General features: G+C 47.9%; 1 protein-coding gene across 3 annotated transcripts in view; it reads right to left on the bottom strand.

The window, feature by feature from the left end:
• Nucleotides 1-26689, bottom strand: part of NFATC1 (nuclear factor of activated T cells 1) — a 111637-nt gene that overhangs the window by 61992 nt on the left and 22956 nt on the right. For all 3 annotated transcript variants that reach the window (XM_037381382.1, XM_037381383.1, XM_037381384.1), the window contains exons 4-6: nucleotides 5758-5960; nucleotides 2486-2658; nucleotides 9-149 (exon numbers count right to left, since the gene is read on the bottom strand). In XM_037381382.1, coding sequence (XP_037237279.1) covers nucleotides 9-149; nucleotides 2486-2658; nucleotides 5758-5960 — 517 coding nt within the window. The remainder of the gene's footprint in view (nucleotides 1-8; nucleotides 150-2485; nucleotides 2659-5757; nucleotides 5961-26689) is intronic.

Genomic DNA, 26689 nt, shown 5'->3' with positions numbered 1-26689 from the left:
AGACATACCTGGTGCTTTCTCCACAAAGATGACTTTGGAGTCTTGCAGAAAGTTATGGCCGGTCAGTATCATTTTTTTCCCTCCAATAACAGGAAAGCTGTCAGTACTTTGCTTCTCCACCAGAGGCAGTTCTTGGGCAGATCTTTGAGCTGCAGAGTTATAAGGAAGATAGACAGAAAAAAAAAAAAAAAAGTGCAACCACAAACACACATACACACAAAGAAGTAAATACTGCATTAGTGAATAACTTAACTCTTACCCTCATTAGATAAGGTGAGTTTGATATAGAAATAGAGAAAGGTCAGAAGGTTTGCAGGAAACATGGTTGGTTTTCAAGCGCCTTGACTGTAAACAACAGGGTTATCAAACACAGCAGCATGGAGCTGAAAGGCTCACAGAGAACAAGCTGTTCAAAACTCTGCTTGAGCTGCACTGGATCCAAAAGTGTGTTTTCCTTGAAACTCGTTTATTTTAAATTTTTCTGCTATCTATAACATATATGCTGTGTGCTTACAAGGCACACATGACAAGACAACCATCCATGTCCAAACTCTGTTCCAGTCACTGTACTGTATTGTCAGTTCTGGAAAGTGTCCTGCAGCAGCCATGGGCCTCGTGGCACAGCAGAAGCACTTACAGCATGCCCCTCCACCCACACCCCAGTGCCAAAGCACAAGGGGACCCATGCAAACAGAATCCGGTGTTCTCATGGCACATATTTTATACCCCCCAACTGGGACACGGAGTGAGTGTGGCTGTGCTTCAAGGGATGATGTGACATTTTCTCCAGATTACATGGTTCCTCCTGGTGTCACACGCTCTAAGAGATGCACAAAGTTTTTGGCACCAGCTGATTTCACATTCTGCACTGGAAATAGCACTAGCACTTATTTTTTCTCCTGTTTTCCGCTCCTTTCAGGATGCACGTACCACACTTCTGCTCATTACACAACCCTCAAAACTGCAGTTCACTGACACAGATCCAGTTGGCTTCATATTTAGTGGCTTCCTGAGCTCGGCACCTTTGCACAGACCAGTTCGGGATGCATTCAAATTGTGCCTTATCCTGCTATATAGCAGCTGAAAAGCCCTAGTCAACTTCAGTAGGAGTGGGATGAAACCATGACTCCTCACACTTTCTGTTTCGCCTGTTAGCCTAGAACTTGCCCTTGAATAAGAAACAACGGGGAAATTATTCATCCCATTCATATCTCCTGGACAGGAGACCAGGCTTTATGCCAGTCTACCTGCTGTAGGTAAGAAGGCTCTGCTATTCTTCATCAGTATCACAGGCTTACCTTAACCTAACGCCCTGCCCACTGCCAACGCTCGTCCGTCTATTTAAATGACAGGCAGGGAAGGAGGGAAGCAACAGCACTGCCCCTTCCTACAGCTTCTGCCTCTCCTGCGCTCGGACTGCCCTAGTGGGAGGGTGGAGCGGTGTCACCGGTCTGGAGCCAGTGACACTGCCTTTGCAGGAGGAATGCAGGGATGCTCCCTCCTGCACCCTCCCAACTACTGATCCCTGATACAGCACCGTGCCACCAAGAGATCGAATGCTGACACGCTCAGGGACCTGCCAGCCACACTGTGCAGACTCCAGCCGGCAATGACGCAGGGACAAGCGTAGACACAACCCTCCAGCATGCACAGAGCTAGGGATGGTCAAGCCTTCCTCCCCATCCTCGCTGCTCCCCACCCCCGCAGCTCAACACCCACATACCTGCTGGATTGTAAGTTACTCCCTACCCTGTCAGCATCAGACAGATCCACTTTGTGGAATCCAACAAAACATTAAAAAACTGTTTCAGTCCACCCAGATGACCGAATTAGCATTGGAAGTTAGGCTGAAATTCCATTTCCACCACTTAGGCTGGAGCGTTAAAGCTCCGTGAAGCAAACAGGCTTGGTTTTGTGTGTGGGAGGCTGAGGAGGCTCACGGAGCAAGAATGATGCAGCCTTTGGAGGGTGCCCCGGTGTATCTGATAAAACTCAGCCTGTTCAATCAAAGAGACCCCAGTGCGGAAACCTGGTTTCTGGAGGCTTTCTGAAGCCGCAGGGAGCTTGTGCCAGTGTGGCAGCTCTAGTACACTGCTAGGTCCTCATCAAAGGGTTTGGGGTTTTGTTTGCTGGTTTTTGCTTTACGACGGAGAGACAGAGGGTGAATAGGACATGATAGCTGTTTTCGAAAACTCCTACAGCAGCTACCTGTATGACAGGGAGTAGCCAAAAAAAAAAAACCCAAACCCTCCCTTGTCATTCCCAGGTCTACTATTACTCCAATTCTGTTTTAAGCACAATCTTTCCTATAGAAATCAATGCACGCAGCTACACATTTTTTCTAAGACATGGATATTTTGTCTTCAGTATAAACCACCTGCTTTTGGAAAGCAAATTAAGGTTCACTGACTAGAAGGCAAAGCAAAACCAATGTATAGCACATCAGTGGCACAATACCCAGCGCAAGAAGGATGTTGCTACTTACAGCACTCAATGGGGTTGGAGGCTACTTGCAAGGAGAGGGTCCTGCCGTTGGCCTGTGGGATGTGAACCCTGAAGACCAGCCGCACGCGTGTGTTCTTGCGACCGATGTCTGTCTCTCCCTTGCGCAATTCGATGTCAGAGTTTCGGAGCTTTAATATCCCGGCACAGTCGATGCTATCCAAAAGGAAACACAGAGCAGTCCGTTTCAAGCAGACCTCAGGAAGACATGACCATGCGGCATCTTCCCTCTCTCCTGTACATCCTTCTTAAAAATCTGAGTCGGACATGACCCAATGACCAGGCTGAGCTCAGCAGACTTTGTTAAGCGTAGTGCTTGTATCCACAAGTAGCTGAATTGGGGCTATCTGTAGCTAACAGCTGCTGTTGAGCACACAAATTTAGGACATTACTTCAGTTCCCAGAGGAAGAAAATCTAGAAGATCCTTCCTCCCCAACACATCCTGTAAGGATGGTACTTACAGATTAACCCAAGCCTGAAGAAACAGCGAGACTAGAAACGTCAATGGGATGAGACAGTACCGTGGCAAGTGTTACTAACCCAGAATGAGGGTTACTTATGATTTTGCCTGTTACAAATAATTTGGAGAAAAATCTGACATGATTTTTATTCCAGGGCACAGTCCTGAAAATGCTTATTCATGAGCACAGCTTTCCCTGAGGTCAGTTCTACTGTCAGCATGTTTGGAATTGAATGAGTTGGAAATACTCTCAAGCTGAGCGTTGAGCTGAAGCTCTGCATGAAAGAAACCTAAACTCAGAGTCCTCCCTCCAACATCACGGAAAAACACACTTTTCATCAGACAGAACTACTACTATTTCTAACCTCTCTCTCCTTTTTCTTTAACATTGGTTTTCTCCTGGACGGGTTTACAAATCAGGATTTTTGTCAAAGCAAATTTCAGAGCAAGTTCCCAGAACAAAAGATATATAAACATACGTGCTCAAAAAGCCACTGCAAGAATACCTCCGCTTTGGCCACAACTACAAAGCCTACACGGCAATTTCTTCTGGATACTGGTCTCTGGCATGCATTTTATTACGCTGAATATGCATAGTTTAATTTTATTTTGCACTCAAAGAGTTTAATTCCTGCCCCAGACCTTTGAAGCTCTGTTCTGAAGCAAAGTGCAAACAAGAACTATGGCAGCACTGTCCTGATCTGCATTTTTTCTGAAGTATGGATTTCAGAATAACAAAGAGGCCCTTGCTGATACAACCAAAGAAACTAATGGAAGTACAAAAGCTTCTCAACAACACATATTAGCTGGGGAAGTCATAAGAAATATGAAACATTTGTACCCATGTCAAAATTCTACACAAAGATCCATAAGGTATGGAAGAAACATTGTGTTTCTCAATGCTGTCCCTCTTACAGCAACACTCGTAAAATAAATTCAAAGTGCTTAACGACAATTAGTTCAGAGCCAGTGAAGTTCAGAGAAGAAACAGCATTTAAACTCAGGCTTGGAAGGTCATGGACATTAAAATCTTAAGTCAACAGGAGCAGGTAAATGTGCAAAAGTCTAAACATGCAGATGAGCTTCAGTGTTTCACTGAATCAAGGCCTGAATACACAAAGTATGTGTGAGAAAAGACCTTGGCTCCAAATTCCAATTCATTGTTAGCGCTACTTGAGGTTTTAGACTCCTGATGTGGAAGGCTGATATATGCCAAAGCATTGTTTGTGGTTCTTGAGAGCGCTCTACTACAATCTGGCACACGTCATGAAAATATTCAGCTTGGCTCCCAAACTGTGTGACTACCTTTATTCTAGGGAGAAAGATGATTGAAACAGTAACAACGTTCCTAGATGGCCAAAAACGTGATTCAACCTGGATAAACAGAGGGCCAAATAAGCACCGCGTGGGTACGGACTGGTAAAATCCCAATAACCTCAGTGAAGCCGTGCCAGCCTGCCGCAGGCAGCGCAGGGGGGCAATAATTTTGAGACTCGCCATGGCTTTTAACACAATGCAGTGACAGAGGTCCTCAGGTCTGGAGCCATTGCCCTCAGCCCAGCTGGCAACGCAGCTAAACGCATTCTGGCTCTTCTATTTACATGAGGCACTCCGGGGCATGTTGTACATGACACTGCAAACCAGCCTCTAATAACCGGCGCATGCAGCAGGGCTTCAGGTGCCTGGTACCGCTTCCCACTTCATTAAGGCACAGAAAACTCTATGAATAACAAGGAGCGAAACTGTGATTTTAGTAAGCTCCCTGGGATTTTCCAGTGTTGTTTGCTTGCCTTCCATCTGCCTACCCGCTTATCTTTCTGTCTCCCTATACATACACACTAAGGTGCGTGCGTCTCTATATAAATACGACATGTTCGCACTGACACGCACGCCGGGGGCTGTACGTGCACACCAGCACACAGATTCCTCCCAAGGCAGACACCTGGGTAAGGGTCAGGGTGATTTGAACCAAGGGGGAGAGGACTCTGATAAGGGCTAGGATCACTTCAACGAGTGGGGCAGAGAGAATGGGATTAAATAATGCAGAGGGTCTCGCATATGCCATGATATGACAGAGGGGGATATTTGAGCCCTTATATACAATCCTGTAATGAAATTCACCTGTGTGTAATGGACCTATGGGGCACTTCATCGTCACTCAGACTCTACTAATCCAGAGATCCTAAGACGTCCATGCCTGCTTCCCTGCATAGGACTAAATATACCCCACTTTAGTAACTCCAACCTGTAAGGTGTATCACCTTTACTCTTCCTCTTCATTCTAGAAGCTTTGCTTCTAAACAAATGCCATGAAAAATGCTGATTTTTATTACGTAAGAAATAAGAGTAGTTTTATTTGTCTCAAAAAACCACTCGGGTATTTGGAAATGCTCTCTACGAGTTTCCTTTGACATCCAAAGATAAATTTTAATAGGCCCTGTTCCTTGTGCTAGTGCATATAGGAGCAAGAGGTGTCATATTTAGAAACTAAATGCAGGAGCTGAGGTAGGAGATATTTACAGCTTGGTAACTGAGATACTTATTTTAAATAGCAAATAAGCACGTTGGCTGAAACTCTAGAATGAAAGCAATCAGTTGTCATAAATATTTGTGAAGTTCATTTTGCTGTTAAGCTGATGAGGGGCAATTTGTCCTGGCAAAGATGTGAAAACCTACTATTACAGAGAGAATTGGAAAAAAAAAATGCTAGGAAAATTGTGTACAAACAAAACCCAACGCAGAAGAAATCAAGCGAGGCAACCAAGAGGAAACTGCTAGGATGCTTGGGTCTTACATTGCTCTCATGTTGTTCTCTGGCAGAAGTGGAATTTCCAGGACTTTGGTGTTGGAAAGTATCGTTTCGTGGCTGGTGGTGGAAACGGTCTTCCCAGTGATTCGGTGAACCTGGTAGAAAGCATGGGGTCGCAGCAGGCGGTCGTCTGCAGTCCCAATGAACAGCTGTAGCGTGAGTGGCTCGCTTTCTAAGTAACCGTGTAGCTGGCAAGAGAACAGAAAACGCCCACTGAGCACCATGCACATAAACTGCTAGGAATCAATTAAATTTTTATAAGCAGGAGAGCCTAATTCAAGGAGAGAACTTGCGACAGGTGCTATGTGTTAAGTTTCCCCCTTCCATTTTTCCTGTAACATAATATTGGTACAATAAAAAGGTGCACTCAGAAAATGTCTCATTATCCTAAAGGACCTGAGGCACTTTAGATGGGGCGAGCTTTGGAGTGCTCCCGCTACCTCCACAGAAAGCTCTGCATAAATTCTGCTGCGGCGTTTCGCAAAAAAACACAATGAAGCCAATGTTCCCTCCCAGTACCGAGGGTGGCAAAAACAGACGGGGTTTGCCAGTGGGCAGGACACAACCCACCTATCCCTGAGCCTCCCGGATCGTCCCTCGTGCAGCCACAGGCTGCTGCTCCTCACACATCCCCTCATTAAGTGATTTTTATGCTGGTAAATACCTCCTGGGACAGCATGGGAACAGATCACATATACACGGCGAGTAGCTCACCATGTGTGTCAAATTCTTGTTATAATCGCACAAAAATCTCATTGAAGCTACTGGGCCTGACTTGAACCTCATCCACATTACAGTGACCGCTCTGATGACAAGAGTTATTTCTGCCGCCGGCGGGGGCCGAAGCCGGAGCAGAGCCTGACCTCATCCCCACCCCCTCCTGAAGAAGCTACTCCGGTTTCACGGTGGTGCGAAGGAGACCACGGGTGGAGCTGCCTGGGGACGGCTCCAACCTCAGCTTAACGCTGCTGCCCGACGCTGGGAAACGAGTCTTACAAAAATAGTGACCTTGCAGCAGTCAGCTGCGACGCCTGGTCCCAAGGAGGGGAGGGTGCTGCCCCTGCCAAGAGAGGAGCGTGGCAAGGTGATGATGGCTCCCAGGAGATGCACAGAGGAAGCCAGCATGCTCTGTCGTAGGTTTAGGTTCCTAATCGAACGGTTCAGGTGGGTTTGGCAACAAGTCACCCACCGCCACTAAACCTGACAGATCAAAATTAGACCACTGGCCTTAATTTAGTAAGAAGCAACACTTTTTATTTATGGTGCACGCAAGTTCAAAGCAAAGCAAAGCTGAAAGCGAGTGGACACATCTGTATCAAATGTTGTTGATGATTGTGTTTTGCTTGCCTTCACTCTCCTTAAATCTTAAAAAGTAATTGGTGGCTTCATCATAACGTAAGGCCTATCTCCCCAGGGTATTTTACCCAGGAATGCTATTAAGAGAAAAGACCTCTAGTCACTTTTGCTCCATGAGCTCTGCCAAATTCTGGTGAGTGCCAACACAGGCACGGAGCCTTCCCAGTGCTACCGAACACAATGACGGCAACAGGAATGCCTGAGGCCGTGATTCAGGTACCATGGTGACTGAGGCATGAGCGAGGAAGGACGCTGTGCCCAGGCATATCTCCCATCGCCAATGGAAGCTCCCAGAACGGCTGGTGGCCACGGGGAAGTCCCCATCCTATTCCTTGCTGTCCCATCCCCACACCTGACAGCCCAGGCACGCACCAGCGGGGCTGGCAGAGTGACCTGGATTCAGCCCGGGCTGATCCCACAGTGGCACAGCCAAGGTGACGGGTACTGCGGGGCAGCTTTGATCGAGTGGCACGCAGGTTTGCAGGGGGAAAATAAGGCAGTGTGACACACCAGCCGGGTAAACGTCTACGCGTTATCAGCGGTCACTTCTCCAACTCGTCATGGATGGTGCTTTTTATAGAGAGTGTAAAATTAAAACAAACACATATTGAATTACAAGGCCGCTTAAAAGGTAAAAATAGACTAGCGAGTAACTCAAACCTCAATTCAGCAAAAGCAAAATCACACACTGAGGTACCCATATGTTTTACTGAATCCGGGCAAAGGGGACAAAAAATGTTGGTCTTGCATTGGATTCTGCTATTTCAGGCTTTATCATTAAACCTGAACTTGGCTGCTGTTGTATCTCGCAAACTCCTGCCAAGTCTTGGCTTGTGCTTTTCCCACGGGTTCCTACCAGGAGGCCACCAAACACCCAAAGGCCTCGGCTTCACGCACCTGCCCTCCCCCGAGAAGCATTCACATGCTGGAAAATAAATAATAAGATCTCAGATGCACGTGTTGCATTAGTTTTTTAAGTTTGTGATCTTTAGACTAATTTATGCTTGGATTTTTTTAAAGGCCCTGTCGCAAAGCCATGCTGGGCTCTGCTTTGGGTCCATTACCCCACACTTACCCACTGCCCAGAAGCTACTGCGGCACCTGAGGACAAGTAGTGGCTCCAGCACTGAACAAACGTGTTTTCTGGAGCTGGGAATTCTCAAAAACGTCCAGAAAGACTAATGTAATCACTATACAGTTGATTTTGCTGCCCTCAAAACAGGCAAAATCCGCACTCACGTCATACTGGAAGCTTCATGCCGCATTCTGCCGTAGGAGGTGCCTGATCTCCAATATGTATTTCCCTTTGCATTTTACCCATTGCATCACATTATTTACTTTTGTATTATGTCATATAATCATGTATGCCAACAGAAGCAATAAAAGAAAATGATGCAAGGATTAACATTTAAAGGGGCACATACTGGGTGACTAATTTTAGATCATGCACCCCACGCACGATTTCTGTGACAGACAGCGTGGAGCTCTGGGAGTTTTCAGCATGCTGTAGGTGTCTGGAGAATGGGAAACGTTTTGCTTACCCTCAGCTGGGCGCAGCAAGAAGATTCTGCGGCTCCCTCAAAATACAGGAGCATAGCATTACCATCATGTCGCTCAGCATGGCAACGAGGGGAGCGGTGGCAGGGAAGGCAGAGCTGCTGTACTGCCGGCTGACAGATTTATCAACAGGTAAAGGGAATATCCAACAGGACAGATGTAAAAGGGGACGGGGGGAAAAGGGGACTGAGTGTTTTTCTTGGTGAGGAAAGATCTTGCACGTTCACATCCATGCATATTTTCCAAACATGCTCTGGAATACTGTACTCAGTGGTATAACGATTCTGTTTCCTGGCGTGCAACATGGGATGCATGCGTCAGACACCCTATTTTTATCTTTTTCTCTGTGTAACACAGTCCAAAGCTCTTCTCTTAATGACTCAGCGGCTGAGCACAGGTGACAAAGGCTGCTCTCAGCTACAGCATTCATAATAAAGGATATGCCTTCCCTACCAAGCATGCTTTGCTTGGCAATATGTAGATGCAAGTGGAAAGAGCTGTACTTTCCCCTGCTGTGAAAGTGCAAAAGGACTTAGCTGCAAATCCGGATCAGGTGCACAATGTTTTTGAATGAGTTTTCCTTCCCAAAAAAAGGTGAGGATACAGCAGTCACACGGTTTAGTGCAAAAGCAGATGCATGCAAAACTTAGGTATGCAGATAAGGCCTCTGTGGTCTGTGTTTTTGGGTTTTGAAATGAAAGTAGGTCATAATTCTCTCGTTCTGACCGACCACTGACTACTCTGCTCTTTTTCCCTCTGAGCAACACTGCTGAAAATGTCTGAACTGGTCTCAAATGATATTTGCATTTATATTGTCTGAAGCTGCTAAGATCAAAATCAGACTTAACTGTGGGCCTGTTTTATACTCCCCTAACTCTATCAGAAGCGATGCAGTTACTGGTAATTAACAGCCAAACAGGACCGATCACAGTTAAGCTCTTTGTCACCCTACATCATCTTACGCAAGAGCAAGGGAAAGGCTGCACCAGCTGGGCGACTGCTCCACCGCACCAAGCTTTCCCTGGGATTCCTACACCTCTCCGTCATCGCTTTCACAACGCCCTCTCCCACCAGCACGTCTTGATTCTCAGCAGCAGACTGCCGCTCATCTCGGCGCCGGGTGCCAAAGCAAACCCCAGCCTCTCCCCGGGGAGAGCGCCGAGCGCTGTGCGTCAGGGCTCAATGTTTCTGCCCGTCCAGGTGTCGCGGCGCTGAATGCCAGGCATCTTCCTCCGGCGGCCAGCAAATTGCAAGAGGAACGGTCTGCATCATCCCTCACAGCCCACAGCGACTGCAAGGTACTGCCTGATTCAGTCCTACAGCAACGATAACCTGAGGTTTATCCCAGACATGAGCGCACCCAGCCTGCCTGGATCCCAACTGTGTGCCCGGTGCACATCTATGAAATCTGGCAATGGGAATTAAACAGACTTGAAAAACGATGAGCAGAAGGAGGTGAGGAGCTTTTAACACCAGCGTTAGTGAAAAAAAGCAAAACCTCCCCAAACCTCACTATAGTTACTGAATTTTGAGGAATTTTTGCAAATGTCACGTCCAATAACTCAAATGCTATTTCAGCATCAGTGGTTATTCTAGAGTCTGTGAGAAAACCTCTATTATTTAAGCCACGGCATTTATTTTAAGAAACATGGTTGAAATATTCTGTGTGCTCCCTTCCAAGCGCTTTATGCTTTTGGCATGCCGAAGTATCTGTTTAAATGCTCAGAAAGCTACCTGTCATAACAGGGAGCCCTCTGTGCCTGGAGAGGCTCCGGGAGGCCACCGAAAGCATGGCCCCGTTCCGACGGGACCCCCCAGCCAGGTACACCCTGCACACCCACCCGTGCCGCCAGGAAAAAAGGGAACTGCCCCACAGAACAGCTTTTCAGCGCACTCCTTGGGAGCTCTGGGAAAAGGCTGCAAACACCCAACAGCAGTCCACTCCTTCACACTCTGACTCTGTAAATACATGAAATGACCGCAGCGGCTGATTTAGGGCTCAGCCCCGCGCAGGGCGCTCAGGGCAGAGCTCCCACAAATACCAAAGTGGGGCATGACCAGGGGCTTCACATTGACCCTCTAAGCCAGGCAGCAAGCTACTGGGGGTTGCATCCTTAATGATAAGGATGTGCCCAAAAATTCCACAGGTAACATCCCTATCAGCCATGCATCTACAAACACGTGTGCCTGTTCTTTGTACGTTCAGTACACAATAAAGGCAACAAGTAAATACACCCACTTATGCCTCTAAAAATAGTAAGGACAACATTGACATTTTCTTATCCAACCATGTAAGGGATGGCCACGCTGCCTGCAGCAGGTACCGCAGCGCTTACGCTCAGCATTGCCTTACACATCCATCCATCCCACCTGCACTCTGAGACCTGCTCAGGGAACACCCGGAGTCGGTCTGGAGAGAATCATAAGTGAGACTAAACACCCAGTCTGGGGAAAGGGGGCTTCCGTCCCTTTTTTTCCCATCAGTGTTTTGAACATAATTCCAATGCTTTCAAAAAGGTCAAACAGGATAAAATCTATAAAACAGTGAAATTTATGAAGTGATTGCTGCTCTCCTCTCTCAGCCAGAGCTCTGGGAGCGACATGCTAAATCGCTTGATTGCGAACTTTCTCAAGCAGCAGGTCTTTTTTGTAACTGCACAAGTGAATGATAAAATGAAACAAATTGTCACATCTTGAAAAAGTACCAAATATACAGCCTCAAAAAGTAGCATCAGCAAGTGCTCAGCATCCTGATTTTTTTAAAAACCAAATTGAACATCAAACTATTTGAACTACAAAGAAAATACACAAACATTTTGGGTATTGATTTCAGCTGCGAGCACCAAGCACACATAAAAATAGGGTCATCAATCTGATTTTTAAGAAAAAGAATGTACTTTCAGCTACCATGGAGAAGCACTAGAAGACGTAAGCCATCGCACCATGGGCTTAAATGGGAAGAGGGAAAAGCTGGTCTTGCAAGCAATGACTGTGATGTGAAGCGAAGGCACCGAGGGCGAAGTCAGGAGTCTGGGCATCTGTTCTGGTGTGCACCGCAGAGATCTCGCCCGACCTTCACCTGCCTCCGTGCCCCCGGCTGACACCCAGAGCCTCCCACTGAAGGCTGAGGGAGCCAGCAGCCTATGGCGCTGGTGGAAAAGATGCAAAAAGGCTGCCTTCCTCATTGCAAAATTCCCTCCACCTGTTCTGCCCCTTTTTGGCTCCAAACTCCTTTGCTAGGGGAGGCTTCAGGAAAACACACATCTCAGGTGCCCATGGCAGGTGGCTGTAGATGCTCTCCACTCAGCCTCCTCCCCCAAACCAAAGGGCTTAGCACCCAGTGCCACGCGCGGTGGCTCGCTGACTAACAGGGACTCAGGCCCCCCTGCTGGAGGGGGAAGCCGGGCGCCCCCGCTGCGGGCCAGGGCAGCTGCAGGGAGCCAGCAGGCAGCTGCCCCTGCGCTACAGGGTGGGCTCCAGGTCCGGCAACCCCCCGCTGAGGGACACAGAGCAGCCCTGGCACTGCAGACACAGCCAGGCATGCAGTATCTGCAGACCGCTGCAGCACCCACTCACCACAGCGGTGCGCATCATCCCCGCTTCTTTTGAGCCATTTCTCTCCACCTTCAGCATCACGCTCTGCAGGTGCACGTGCTTCAGCCGCTGCCGTACCACACACATGCCCTTCGCGCTTTTTAGGTTTCTGGCCACCCAGAAGGATGCAGGCTGCTGCAGCACAGCATACCTGGGGCTGAGAGAGGCACATCGTCCTGAGCAGTACCCCTTCCAGTTTTCGGATGAGGTGCAAAGCTCAGGCCCAGACTCCTTGTTGGCATGGAGTCAAAATGAAGGTGCTAAACTTGGCCCACTGGGATGCTCCTGTACACTCTGTTCTCTTGTGAGAGCACAAACCAAAAACAAAAAAAGAGGAGCATCTTACTCGAGATGCAGCAGAGCAGACAGACTTCAGACTAAGAAATAATTAAACAAATAAATAAATAAACCCAGAAAATAAAACACCTCCTTAGGAGCTGAGGTGACCCTCTTCTCTTCTGCAGCTTCTGCTGAACTTTATCTGACACAGTTAACCAATAAAAGTGTCTAATTTATGCCCTTTCTGACTTAATATACATGCTACTGCCCCTTAGTCCTTCACTTACTTCAAGTAAAAATGTAACAGGAATTCCTACAGGGGTTTTTTTGTGCTGCTTTCAAGATTTATTTTTCCTTTCTAAAACTAATTTTCCTTGGATTCACTCAAACTCTGTTTTAAGATCCAAGTGTAGTCAGTCCACAAATAAAAATAAGATGGCTTGCTCCTGCAAAGGGCTAAGCTTGGGCAGAGGGTGAGAGCTGGACAGGAAGAGTGAATGGAAAACAGCAGGAGTGTGTTTTATGTGGCACTTTCTAGTGCTGCCACTTGGACTTTAATTCAACAGTGCAGCAAAAGAGCAGCTGTTCACATCATGATGAATAAAGATCTATATAAAACTTCCAGCTGCAAATACGCTGCGAGGAATTATTAATCTTAATGTAATAGAATGCTGTACACTCAGTCACTGGCTCACAAGTAATTTCGGTTTCTATCCAGGGAAAAACAGGCTTCGTGGCTGCTGGCTCTCAGCACAACCATGCAATCTCCTTGTCTAAACAGCCGCAAGACGCTGGTCCCTATTTCTAGGAAGGATTTTCCTCCTCAAAAATACACGTACCTAGAAACCAGCCCAAGTCACACCGCTCCTGAAACTGTCAGACTCACAAGAGGGATGCCCATCAGAAAAGGAGAATGAACGTGTAGGTCCTGGGCACCTTATTCACTGGGACACCGGGAAGTCATTACTGCTCTCATGCCATCTTCTAGCAGAAGACTGAAGAGACGTCCTTCCCCTAACCCCTGCTGCCTCCCCACGCTCCCCAGCCTGGCAGCCAGCCCCCTCCCCACCATCACTCCCAAAGCTCCCCGTGGGACAGGGCTGCAGAGAGCTGCTCCCCGCGGAGGGATGCAGAGGACACCCATGCCAGGCAGGCCACTTAAATGCAGACCTTTTCCTTTGGCTGTCGCAGGGGAGGAGAGCTGCTCCCCCGGACAGCTTGCCCTACTGCATGGCCACTGTGTGAGAGCCTTCAGGGTTGCCCCCGGCAGCTCGCGCGCACCTGCAGCTGGGTGCGATCCTGAGCAGAACAAAGCTGAAGCACAGGGAGGCTTTAAATTGCATTAAGTAAATGGAGGCTGGCAACGGAGAGAGGGGCTCTGGAAACCACGATTAAAATTCTGGGTCTGGGGGTAAGTCCAGTGCACTAGTGCCCTCCCTGAACTACCCAACCCCTCGATCTACTCAGCTGCCACTCAAACATTTGCCCTCAGCATCTGTAACAGCTGTCAGTTTGGACAGTCACACCCACAGCCATGTAACAGTTAAAAAAAAAATAAATCACCGGAGCACTGCAACAGGAATTTATTACATATTCTCAAGCAGATACCCCAGGCAAGCTTGTACTTGCGAACCTGCCTTTCGTCATGCCGCTGACACATCGCCTGCATCCAGCACGCTCCCATTTGTGGCTGAGCACAGGCCGGGATGCTCAGGCGTGTGCCAGGTGCCGTCAGCGCCAGCAGGACGGGCGCGATGCCCTCACTGATGCCGCTCAGCCCTGCTGCCCGTGCCCACCGGCGGCTCCCCCAGACGTCAGGCACCCCCAGGCCCGAGCGCCGTGCTGTCACTCGGTGGCCCGCCAGCGTGGCACGATCTGCGGCACTTGGAACGCCGCCCCTGCAGAGCCGAGAGCAGCGGGGCGCCCAGCTCCGCTGGGGCTGTCTGCTCCAGGCCAAGGCTCCTGGCGGGCCGCTCCTGCACACTGAGATCTGCGCGGGCTTGCACGGGACGGGGGCAACACAGCCCAGGCAGAACACATCTGGGGTTCAGCAACACCAGTGAGGCGGTATTAGACCAGAAATGGTTGCTTTCCCCTGAAATTTTAACTCCTATCCAAACGACATTTATTTCAACTGCTACTGAAGACAGAAAGCTGGGGCTATGTTTAAAGGCTTTATCTCTGTAAATATTTGGAGAGCTATAAATACTGAGCCATATTCATAACATGAAAATTGGACTTACTGTTCTGTTGCCACAAAAATTACTATAAATATACTTCCAATTCTTAATTTCTTGGATTTGCCAAGAACTCCTTTAAAAAGACAAAAAAAAAGTCTTATGTAAGACGTCTTGCTATTTAATTAGCCATCGGAGTCAAAGGCCACAGCACAGAGCAGGAACTGAAAACTCAGTGATAGAGGCAGACAAAGCACATAGTGCACTAGCACGCTACAGAGCCCAACATCCCAAGTGGGACTTGTTATAATAGGCAGCCCATGAGTCAAACCCTGCCTGCCTTCTGCCTTTGGGGAATGGAGGGAGCGGGGAGGGAGGCTGGCGGGAGAGCTGAAATAAACCTCCTCACTGCTTCTGCAAGTCACATGAATACCGATGGCTTCCAAATTTCCTGGTAACTCTGTCCGCTTTTTGGTGTTTTTTTTTTTAATGCAGAAACTAATTGAAGAAGGAGAGCATTTCAAGACATTTTATAAAAGTGCAGAGCAAGGATGGCTTCACAGCTGAAGGAGCAGTGAGTGGGGCATAGGCTGATCGAGTTCCCGTCTCCAGCTCTGCCAGATAGCTTTTGCTTCATCATGGATACATGACTTGATTAGAGCAGAGAAAATTTCATAACAAGTTTTTACATATTTCCAGCCTGCTCTATGTTTAATCAATTTGGGCTTCAGCCTTCTTATAAAATAAAAGCCAGTAACTGTGCCATGTGGCCGGGTAACTCTTTCTTCACGATGGAAAATGCAGCGCTCTGGTTCCAATCCTCACATGATTTACACCCGTGTTCCTTGGGGAGTAAAGCAGCTTAATGCAACCCCCTCACTCTTTGGAGTCAGAAGAGCGCTGTCTGCATGTGTATATCCCTCAAGACAGGTTCTGCATCCCAACTCCAAAAAAGTGTTGTCGCCACATGCACAAGATTCATAAAGAGGCTGTTTGTGACTCCTGCCTGGGAGCAGAGAAGGGCAGTGCATTTTGCCAGGTCACTATACACTTCTAGTCCTACTCTCCTTCCACAAGCCACCTTTGATCCACCTGGTCCTACAGCTCCGATTACGCTGCAGTTTTATCTGAGAGCGTGCCTGCCACGGAAACATCTTACTGCAGCCATAAAAATAGGTCAGGTATATCTTATAGCTCAGCTTCAAGGTTTTGACCTCCAAGGCAGTCTGACTAAACTGTGAAAAATCCAGCGAGATTGGATTCCACACTGTAAACTGTTTGAGGGCAATGGTGATGCCACTGGTTGACATCACTTTTTTTACCAAAATAAAAAATCAAAGGATGCAACAGAGCAGGCTCTGACCAACACACATAACGCAGCAGCTCTGCCCAGCAGGCCACAGGGACTAAAGTGAACTGAAAGGCCTGTGATCTCCAACCACAAGTAAATAAAAGAAGCACAAAAGTCTCTTAGATAAACTTTCTCAACATATACAGACTATTTTCAATTGATCATTCTAAACATTGTCATGTTGAGTAACATTCTTTAGCAACAGCTGTTGCACTAGAATTTCATCCAAATACTGACAAGCTAATACCACAGCCCTGCTTAAAGCTAGCAAGACAGCCAAATAACATGTTGCAAATGTTAATGGCAGAACTTGCCAGTAAGAGCTTTACGGAGCAGCTTAATCCGCTGCTGCAAACGGACGACACCTTGCTGCAGTTGCCGCAGCAGGATGCAAGGAGGATGCTGAGGGCAGCACCTTCTCCTTTGAAGGGAGGTACGGTGAGTGCTGGTGGCCAGGCCCTGTGTTTTTGCACACAAACCAAGACAGCAGCTCTATCGACCTGCTGACCTCAGACACAAAGGCTCTGGCACATGTCAAGCCCCCAGCCAGCAGTAGGCACAGCAGAGCTTTAGCAGGCACTGCTCCTCCTGCCACACTCACGCCCTGCCAGGGTGTCTAACCTAAGAAGTAAACCTCGGTCCTGGCAAACCGGTAGGATCTTAAAGCCTGCTGGGCCCAGCTACGCGTAATTACACACAACACATCAAGTCAAAAAGAAACAGGGAAAAGCGAGGTGATTCACGCCACCTAACTTTAACATGCACAGGCTGGACAACAACAGGGTCTAGTCACTTTGACTGCCTTCGCAGCCAGCACAGCAAGGCGTGCACTCTGAAGGTGTGACCTGCCTGGGCTGCTTCAGAAGTTCACATCAAGGCAAAATTAATAGCTCCCTGAACCCTACACCAACAAGCCTTCCCCTGATTACAGAGAGAAACTGAGGCAATGAGCTCACCTGCAGCCACCTACGGTTAGCCAAAGCAGCCCAAACGCAGACGTGCCCCTGTGCCAGCCCAGGCCACGCTCCAGCGCGGGGTGTCCCACGACCAGCACGCACTTTGGGCGGTCACCTACGGCTTCCACCGCAGGGCTACGGGACCACCCGCTCAGATGGCTGCTCTGCAGCCCTTTGCTCGCTCAGCAGGGAAGGGCAGGCTCAGCTCCAGCACTGCTGAGCTTCAGTGCTTCAGCTTCTCCACCCTGACTTCAGGTACCTCGCACCCAACAACGCAGGGCGGGCAGCAGGTGGTTGCAGCTGGAAGATGGAGACCTCCAGCCTCCCTGCCCATGCCTGAGACGCAGCTGATGTCCCTCCCTTCCCCCAGCACAGCGGTGCAGCAAGGGGCAACTCATTCGCGTGCAAAGACTGCAGCAACCCCCCCGGCCCAACCTCAGCTCTGCAGCACACGGGCAATCTTGCAGCAGCACCACGTGCATTTTCAGTGGCCTTGCTGTTGCGTCAAAACTGGGGTGCATGTTGCAATCACAACAAAAATACAGCCCCGAGCACTATTGCTGCTAACGTTCATTTTTATATTAAATTTGAACACGTATTACATGCTTTTCTGCTACAAAGAGGGAAAAGTGCATTTGCTAACAACTGGAGATACGAGAGGCTAAAGGGCAAATTTCATCATATTTTTCTTTATTTTATTTACTTTAGTCAAGACTGGAGGAACAGAATAATGCTTTTACTCATCAGATGGTTTTCCTAAAAGCATCTGCTATTCGGGCCAGGCTTCTCAGTTAATGCTGCCCTGTGATTACAGTAACTACCCATACACCATCTACCTGGGCTGAGAGCGTCAGCACCTTCACCGACACCAGCATCCCGCAGAGCCACAGCCTGCGCCAGCACCGCCACCGTGCCGCCTTGCTCCTTGCACAACCGCCCCAGTCCGCCGCCACCCCAGCGAGGGCGCCTGCAGCCAGCAGCAGGGCCACGGCAGTTCGCATATTTTAAGGTTTTCCTCACAACCGGGAGGGATTAGAAAATGGGGCTTTGATGTGTTCAGGACATGTGCTTGAGATTACTTGTGTACCTCGACGCTGCTAGCACATGTGCCTGCAAGTTGTGGTCTAGATTTGTTTGTCCCTGGAAGCTGATGTTTGCAGCTGTGGGTGGAGTTTGTGTAATAATCTGTAACTGTAAGCCATTCCGTAGTCCATAACACTCTACAACCTATGTTCGGTAACAATATTTGTGTCTATATTGAGGAATATTACATTACTGCAGAATAAAAGCACCGAGACATAAGGCCCACGTAAAGAAAATAACACCACTGCAAGAGAAGTGGTTGAAAATTAATTTGAAAGTCACTGGGAAAATTATTGCAGGATTATTATGGATTACTGATGAATAAAGGCTGTCTATATCTTTTTTCTAAAAAAAGCTGCACATTCCAAGCCATTTTGTGAATTCCTGCATATATGGGGAAAGACATACATACCTTATGTAGCTTTTTTTTTCTACTCTAAGATGACAAACATTACCTAAATTTCGTTACACGTATGAACACAGCAGCTCTGTGCTGCACTGTGTTTCAGCCACACCAAATACTCCCCGTAGCACAGGGGGTGTTACAGGATCCTGATAGAGAGTTCTGCAAAGAGCAACAGCATATTTTTTTTTTTTCATTTTGCCTTTGTTTGCTTCTGCAGACTTCTCAGAGACAAAAAGCCAACCCACCCCATACCAGTTACACTTCTTTGGCATTTCACAACTCTTAGGCGTGCTATTCCTCTTCAAGTCAATGAGTGTTTAACGGCTAAATCTAACCCTGCAGGCTTTGCCAATTTTCTCCGGTGTTTTTTCTCCTGGAACGCAGGCACTCCGTACATGTATAGCAGTGAGACTGTATTAAAAGCCACAGCAGGTGAAAAATAATACAGCCTAGGGAAGTGTTCGGGTTTGACTCTCCTCACAGTCAAAGCTATGCACAAAGCACAATGAGGCACAGTAAATAAAGACATTTCACACAGACAAGCACGGAAATCTTCCAAAACAAAGAAAATTAAATTATCTTTCAACTAAAGAACACACTGCAGTGAAAGACTAAATGAGCGATTCTAATTAAAACCATGCTGTGAATCTCCTACTTTCCACCACAAAAAAAATCAGCTAGTGTTTGTGCACGTACAGCCACCCTCTAAAACCAGTCAAGCAGCTTTCCAGCCAAACAATGCAAGACACAGCATCTCAGAACTACAAAACACATTGAAATTATTTCCATAGCAATCATAACAACAACACGCCAGGCCAGGATCCACAGGACAGGGGGTGGCGGTGGGACCTCGGCCCCCCCACCACGCAGCACCCGTACCCTCGCCCCCTGGCTGCATCCAGCACGGTCCTGGCTTTGGCAACAGTCGGGCTCATTGGAGACAGGCACTCGCATCCCTCCTGCACCACGTGCTCACAACCAAAGCGCTGCATCCCAGTGCGCACAAGCAGCAGAGCCACGGCACTGGCAGTCCTGGCCCCCGCAAGCACCCCTGCTCCAGTTTCTTAATCCCGACATGTCGCAACCACCTCGGTCAGGCTCAGGTCTCTCTCCCTGCAGTGCTCAGGTGAAGATGCTAGCAGGGGGTCGAAAACTTGGGACTAAGCCCCGTGTGCCTGAACCATACCCAGGCTGCAAGCACAGCTCAGCTCCCAGCAGCTCTCCAGAACCCAGACGTGATCTCCCTTTCGACCCACTCCCTTCTGGCTATTTCTGTTTGCACCGCCGCAGCATGCTGTGGGCATCCCGAATGCTAGCCACTGCCCTGCCACAGGCAGACAGCCCAGGGGACAGCAACGTGTGGCTTATTAGGTACAGCAGAATGGGCGCATCCATGTCCTGAGCAGGGCACGTATGATACGCTGATACTGCTATTTTGATACAGGCACAGGGACAGCTAAATATAGCACACTTCAGCAACCAGGCTAACTTACAGACTTAAATGGCGTGAAGAAAGGTATGGTCTGCCTAAAGACAGAGGAAAGTAATGGGCAGATTTTGGACAGCGATGGGAAGCTTGGCTCTAGCATCATTACGCCCGACTTGCTCTTGAGACATCCAGTAAAAGCTTCAGAAACATGGGGGCTTCATGCCTGTTAGATGTGGGCAGGAGTAATGGTGGCAGAGCAAAAAGAAGATGCCATCATCCCAAGGGATCCCAAAATCAAAGGGACCAAAGGCACAGACAGGGGCAAAGGAGGATCCCGTTAACAGCATTCACCAGAAAACCATCAGAAGGAAGCAGCGGCATACGAGCCACTACAACCGATACCCAAAGTGCATCTGATTTTTACGAGGGAAAGCTTAATGGATCTCCTGAAAGGCAGCGAAGAGCTCTGCAGGAACAGAGCGCAGATTCTGCCGCTTGCTTCCCTTTCTCGTGCTCTCTCGGGCAGCTGGCAGCCCACACGCCCGCGTGTGACACAACCTCTCATAACGCCCGTGCACGGCGGGGAGAGATGTCTTAGCCCAGATTTTGCCACTGAGTAACCCAAGCAACAGCAAGTTACATGATTAATTGCCAGTTGATCCATGTACCCTTACTTGGTAGAAAACTTAAAGCACATGTTCAACAATTAATCCCACTTTACGAAAATGTAAGGATCACTTAAGTGCTCTGTTAATGGATCACTTTGCTCAATCTCTTTCACGTCCTTTCCCTTACTCTCCACAGGACTGGCCCAGCAGTATTTTCACACGAGGGGCGTTCCCTGCAAGCGGCAAGGGGGGAGCTCGCTTTCTGGTGAGGACGATGGGTTTTTGCCAGGACGCCTGTCTGGCTGTAGCATCATGTCAAAGAGCAAAACTCATTGAGGGGCACTTTGGTGTCTGTAACCGAAGTGCCGAGGAGCTCTCGACACCGTACCCACGCGGTGCCCGCAGGGGCTGCTGACTGCTCCACCAGGGCTGCATCTGGAACCCGGGCAGCAGGCTTCTAAACCCCAGCGCACAGAATGTCTGCGTGCAAACCAAGAGCAGGAGTTCCTCCGCTTTATTGGGTACTGAAACATTAAAAACAGGTGTTTAAAAACTGTGTTACAAATCTGTCTGCAACCTGTATTATTTTTACCATGCGCAAGTAAATTGATCACTAGCATGTTTCAACTGTTTCGGTGAAAATATGCAACTCTTGCTAAATTATTTCTTAAACATGTGGAGGGAGGAGAAAGTTTATTTGACTTTGCTGCACCAACAGCAAGCAACGTAGTTTGCTTATGTGTATGTATATAGCAGATGCTGTAATGGATCATCTCCTTTTCACGGCACGTATCAGAGAATATCTCGAGCTATTCTTCACAAGGAAAGAAAGTATAAACCCCTGCTCATAATGAAAGCTGCAACGTACTTTGAGAGAGCAACTGAGTAATTTGACACCACATTTTCCACTGATTCAGCCTGTTATTTGGAACAATGACTGATTAAAATGGAAAATCTATATTATAACCACATATACTGACATTCCAGGTTACAAGGTACATTATGGATGTGATTTTTTTACTCTTCTTACATATAAAAATAAGAAAGTATAAAACCAGAAATTATTCCAATGGAGTTACGTTGGTGTGAAAGCAATCTGAAATACGAACTGCCCCACCCCCCCTTATACCTTCATACTGAATGCACACAATATAATTTTCATGATATATAAGTTTTATGTAATTTGGAGTACCCAGAAGAAAAAAAATATCGTTTGCCCTGAGATATTAGTTTTAGGAATAGAGGACAGATGTCTAGTTACGAAAGCAGACTTGTAAAAAATTAATCACCTGCCTCATGCAGGTTAGCAGTATTTGGCAGGTAGGTTAGCTCAGCTCGTAATGAAGCATCTGGCTTTTGGTAAGGCTGCATTTTAATTTTAACTGTGTTTCATTTCAGCTTTTGGGCGCATGTCAACGTGCAATAATCTGACAAGTCTGGAGCAGATTTGCTGATTGGTAACTTTGGTGTAGGTCTTCTCAACTGCCACCAAAACTAAGTCAAGTAACAACCGTGGTTCACGCCTAGACCACAGCCTCACGTATCATCTGAACCTCCCTGTAAAATTGTTTTAAACCCAGTCCTCAAGATCTTACCCATCCACAGTCTTATTTTCTTAAAAACAGCTAAACTGATTAAGAGTCAGCAAACTCCTAAGCATGTGCTTGAATTAAGCAGGCTAAGCCGATTGACCCCAGGAATATCCCAGTACTGCTTTGAATGTGGTTGGGTTTGGGGTTTTTTTGGTTGTTTGTTGGGTTTGGGGTTTTTTTTTTTGTAACTGAGGTCTGGTAATTTGGGGCACACAAAAGATCTACCCATGTTGTAAATTCCCTTAGAAAAGCAGGTACCCATTTGTAGCACTACCGGTAGCCTCTTTTGGCTAACCAGAAGCGTCTGCAGCTCCCTCTTGGTACAGGGAGGGCAGAAGAAGAGCTGGTGAAGCTCAGAGAGGTCTGCAGGACTCTGGCCTGCGGACTCTGAGACTCTCATCACTTCTAGGTGTTCCCCCTGCTGCAAGCATCTTCAGTGGAAGGTGCTTCCACCACAGATTACTGGGGAAAAATCAACTGGCCTTGTGAGAAAGCAATCACCATGCAGATGCAGGGGCCGTTTTTTAACACGAACAGCTCGGGCATTCGAATAACATTCCCAAAAGACAAAGACCTATTAGAACATGCATTAAGCAATTGGCAATTTTTGTTTTTACATTATGACCATTTAAAAAACTTTCAAATGTGCCAAACCTCTCCAGAATCTCACTGGCTGTTGCTTTTCTCTTCTTGTATCAAGCTGAACCATTTCTTTCTTTTTTTAAAGAAGAAATGTAAGAGTGAACAGATCACTCGACAGGCTCCTGAGCTCTAGCAGATCTTGACAGCGTGTGTAAAGGAAGGAACTGGGAACATTTAGCTCCGTAAGCACATTTGCAGCAGCCTCACCAGCAGTACCACAAACACCTCTTTGCCTGGCTGCTGCAGCTCATGCAGGTATCTTCCTAGCACACCGCTGCAAAGAAATCACCTATTTATTTCACCTGCCTATTATATTAATTTCTTTCTTTCCACCTTCATTGAGCACCACCCACTGACGGATACTCCCCAGGCGTACAGACACACTCACACTTTATTTAGGTATGTAGAAAAAACCAAGGCAAGGAAGATTTTTCTTATGTTGCCTGGGACCTGACCGCTGGCAGGAGAGGGGAATGCCAGCTTCTAGAAATAAAACTCAAACAGAGCAAGAGACAGGGCATCTGCAACTTTTAGCAGGAGTGATGCAATTATTAAGTAGGTGCCATAAGGGATGCACAGGACAAAAAGCAGCACAGCACTCAAACAGTCACGGATGAGTCCTGATTCGTCCCCAGAAAGTAGTGATACACGTTTTTGAGGTATGCTTCTAAAACAACAATCAATCGCCCTTTCAGACAATGTGCAGGAAAAACCCTGTCCACACTGCAAAAAATTCACCAAGTGAAAGGATGCAGTGTGAGACCCAAGGACAAAGTAAATGAGGAGTAAGAGAAGAAAGGCTACTGCATTCATGTTCTGCCTTGGTCTTGCAGAGCCTTCCATCATGCTGCTTGCCACCACGCCGGGTGCGTGTGCTGCTGACCACCAAAACCAGCCTGCCCAGGGAGGCAGAAAGGACGGCTCTGCGAGCAGTGCTAGAGATAAGGATGACTCATCTCCTTCCTTCCTAGGTCTAACCTAGAAGCTCTTTGCCTTATCAGCCACCACCAGAGGACGGCTAGAAGACACCCCACACAGCGAGAGCAATGCCACTGACTCCCTTGTCACAAAGTATGAGGCAGAAAGGAAACCGGGAGACGCCAAGGAAGAGGAAAACCAGGAGCTGATACCATCACCCCCTTTCCCAAGGGAACGGAGACAGAGACAGCGGAGGAGTGGGACCACTTTCCATCCCCTCCTCCCACAAGGCCACCACTAACTTATGCTTTGCCAGCAGCCAGTGAGCCCAAACCGCTGGCAAAGCCAGGATGTGGGGCTAAATCCTTCAGGCTGGAAAGCTTGAACACCTTGGCATGCCAACAGCCGGGATGTGCATCACGTCGGTCAGGCTGAGCGTGGGCAAGGGATCAGTTTGAAGGAGAGCAGAGATCATCCCCCCAGCGCTGGGTGCGGGAAAATTTGCTTTGCCTTTGGAAGGGGCTGTTGCACCGAACAGCAGAGGCCTGTCCCCAGGACCGCTCAGAAATCAGAGCTGAAATTGCGTTTTCAGGGTTGTGAAACCTTTACCGGCTGACAGCAGCACACTTCCCAGCGCAGTGCCCTCCTGGGCTCTGCCCTTCCCAGGGGGCCATAAGCCACCCTATGGCTGCGCCTACCCTGCAGGACCGGCTTCATGTGAAACACAAAAGAGAGAAACTCCCCCCTTCCCAAAACACGATCCTCTAATGATGAAAAACCATGATAGAAAGCTTTCAGTGGGCTTTCTTCCATTTGTTGGATTTAGAGAAGCAATAGCAGCCTTAAAACATCTGCCAAATCATTCTACTTTTCACTTTTGATTATCTGTCTGCCAGTTTGAGGTTAGCTTTAACTATACAGATGCAAGAAGTGAGAAAGCCATTCAGGTTAGATTTATTCTTAAGAAGTACCGGCTGTCTAAAACAAGGCTATAAAACATAGGCTCCCTGTCTGGTTTGTTGTATGGTTGCATGGCTTTGTGCTATTAATTGCAACCTGGCTAACAGGTGCTTGCCAATGTCTTTATATCCTCACCATAAGAAAGGATTGTATTTCCATCTGGATAAAGGGGTGATGCTGTCTTCTACAAAGAAGTCAAGAGCAGCACAGAGAGGAAGTCTATGGTGGCATGATGAGTTGAATCACTGCTTACTCACGAGAATATGCCCTCTTCTCTGGCGATAGACCCAGAGGGGGAAGGGGAAAGCCACTAACAAGATTTTTTCCACATCCACTCCTCCCGGTCAGATGGCCATGAGCTGGACCCACCAGGGACTGTTTTCTTCCCAACTCCCTTGACGCCCCCAACAATGGTGGCAGCACTGTGGTACCCCTACCAAGAAAAGCACTTACACACTCACTGCAAGGATATGATTAGTCTCATACCCTGTACTTCATTAAATTAACCAGGGGCTCACTCTTGCTGTGCAGCACCAGAGCAGTGCTGTGAAGGGCTCGCCCCACTCTGTCTGGAAGAGCCTTTCTCTCGGCTTCCTTATCCCGTTATCTCCTCCCTGGCATCAGTGGTGAACAACTTCTTTCCAGTCTTTGCCTTTAGCTCTGCATTTCTCTCTCCTTCCCATCCTGCCTGCTGTGTAACAGCACAAGCCCAGTGACATTTCCGAAGCCGGGTGCACGAGAGGTGCCACGTGGGACCGGGGGCACACACACCCAGCCCCCAGCTGACAGCATCTGCAGCTCGCTGGACTGACTGCTGCCCCCCTCCATGTACCATGGTTTGATCAGCAAGGCTTTCTATTCCCTGAGGGGTTCGCAAAAGGTATTCATGGCTCCTGGGTCTGGCAGATGAAAGGGCTCTGACAGATACCTGCGGTGGCCACCACCTGGACCTGGGCTACTTGAGCTCATTATCCAAACGCAACAAAACCAGCTGACCCATGGCAAGCAAACAGTAACGCGTGGAGTGTGTTACCGGGGTGCACAAACAGCCCAGGGGCATGCTGCTGCCTCATTATCTTGATGCGGAAAGGTACAAAACCACTGAGGCAGCAATTGCTTTAGGGGAGGCTTCAACACTTGTTAGTCATAAGGGGATTTAAAAATCCCAACGTATGCCTCAAGGCCCTTGAAAATCAGACCCAAAGTGCCTACTGGAGATCTTGTTGAGGAACAACACAGCCAGCTCCTGTGAGCAAGTCTCCTGGCACAGACAACATTTTGACAATGCAAATCAGCAGCCAAATTATTGTGCTTTGCCTGTAAAATGAGGGGGTTCAGACTATGCATCTGCTCACAGGCTCAGATCAAGTTCTGCATTGGAGCACACCAGCCGTGCACAGCCTCCACCACCTCGTGGCAAGGCGGTACAGGGGAAGGCAAGGCAGCACTCACTGTCTCATCGATGTTAACTTATTTTTTCCAAGAGGGAAAAAAATTCTGCTTAGTCCCCATTACCTAGATAAAAAAGGAAAACCCCTACAACTCCTTTTCTTCCCTTTTTCTAACCAATTTATCTACCTCACATCAAGCATGATCTTGAAGAAAATTCCTGGCATATTTTGTGTCAAAAAACTGAATAATCATCATGACTCTTGAAAGTGCTTACTAGACTGTTCTGTGCATTTGAATATTTTCTTTCACCATTTAGTCCAGTCTTCCATGGGAGTACATCATACCCTTTAATTAAACATTCTTGAGTACTTGGATTTTATCTCACAGATACACCGCACCCTGCTTGTAAAAATTCCATCTCAGGCAGCCAACGTGTTTGACTTATTCCAAAGATGAGTTATTAATTAGAATATCTATAGACCATATATTTATAATCTGGTGCCATCCCTCCCCAGGGAGCCCAAACTTTTATCTGCCAGATTACTTACCTGCAGCTGACACAGAGCCATCACTGGCTGGAATGTAAACCCCATCCTGAGCAACTCCTCACCGCCATG

This window comes from Falco rusticolus, chromosome 3 (assembly GCF_015220075.1).
Source record: "Falco rusticolus isolate bFalRus1 chromosome 3, bFalRus1.pri, whole genome shotgun sequence".
In the NCBI taxonomy this organism is placed as follows: Eukaryota; Metazoa; Chordata; class Aves; order Falconiformes; family Falconidae; genus Falco; species Falco rusticolus.
Note: the sequence above shows the minus strand (reverse complement) of the source record. Positions and strands in the feature narration are given on the sequence as shown.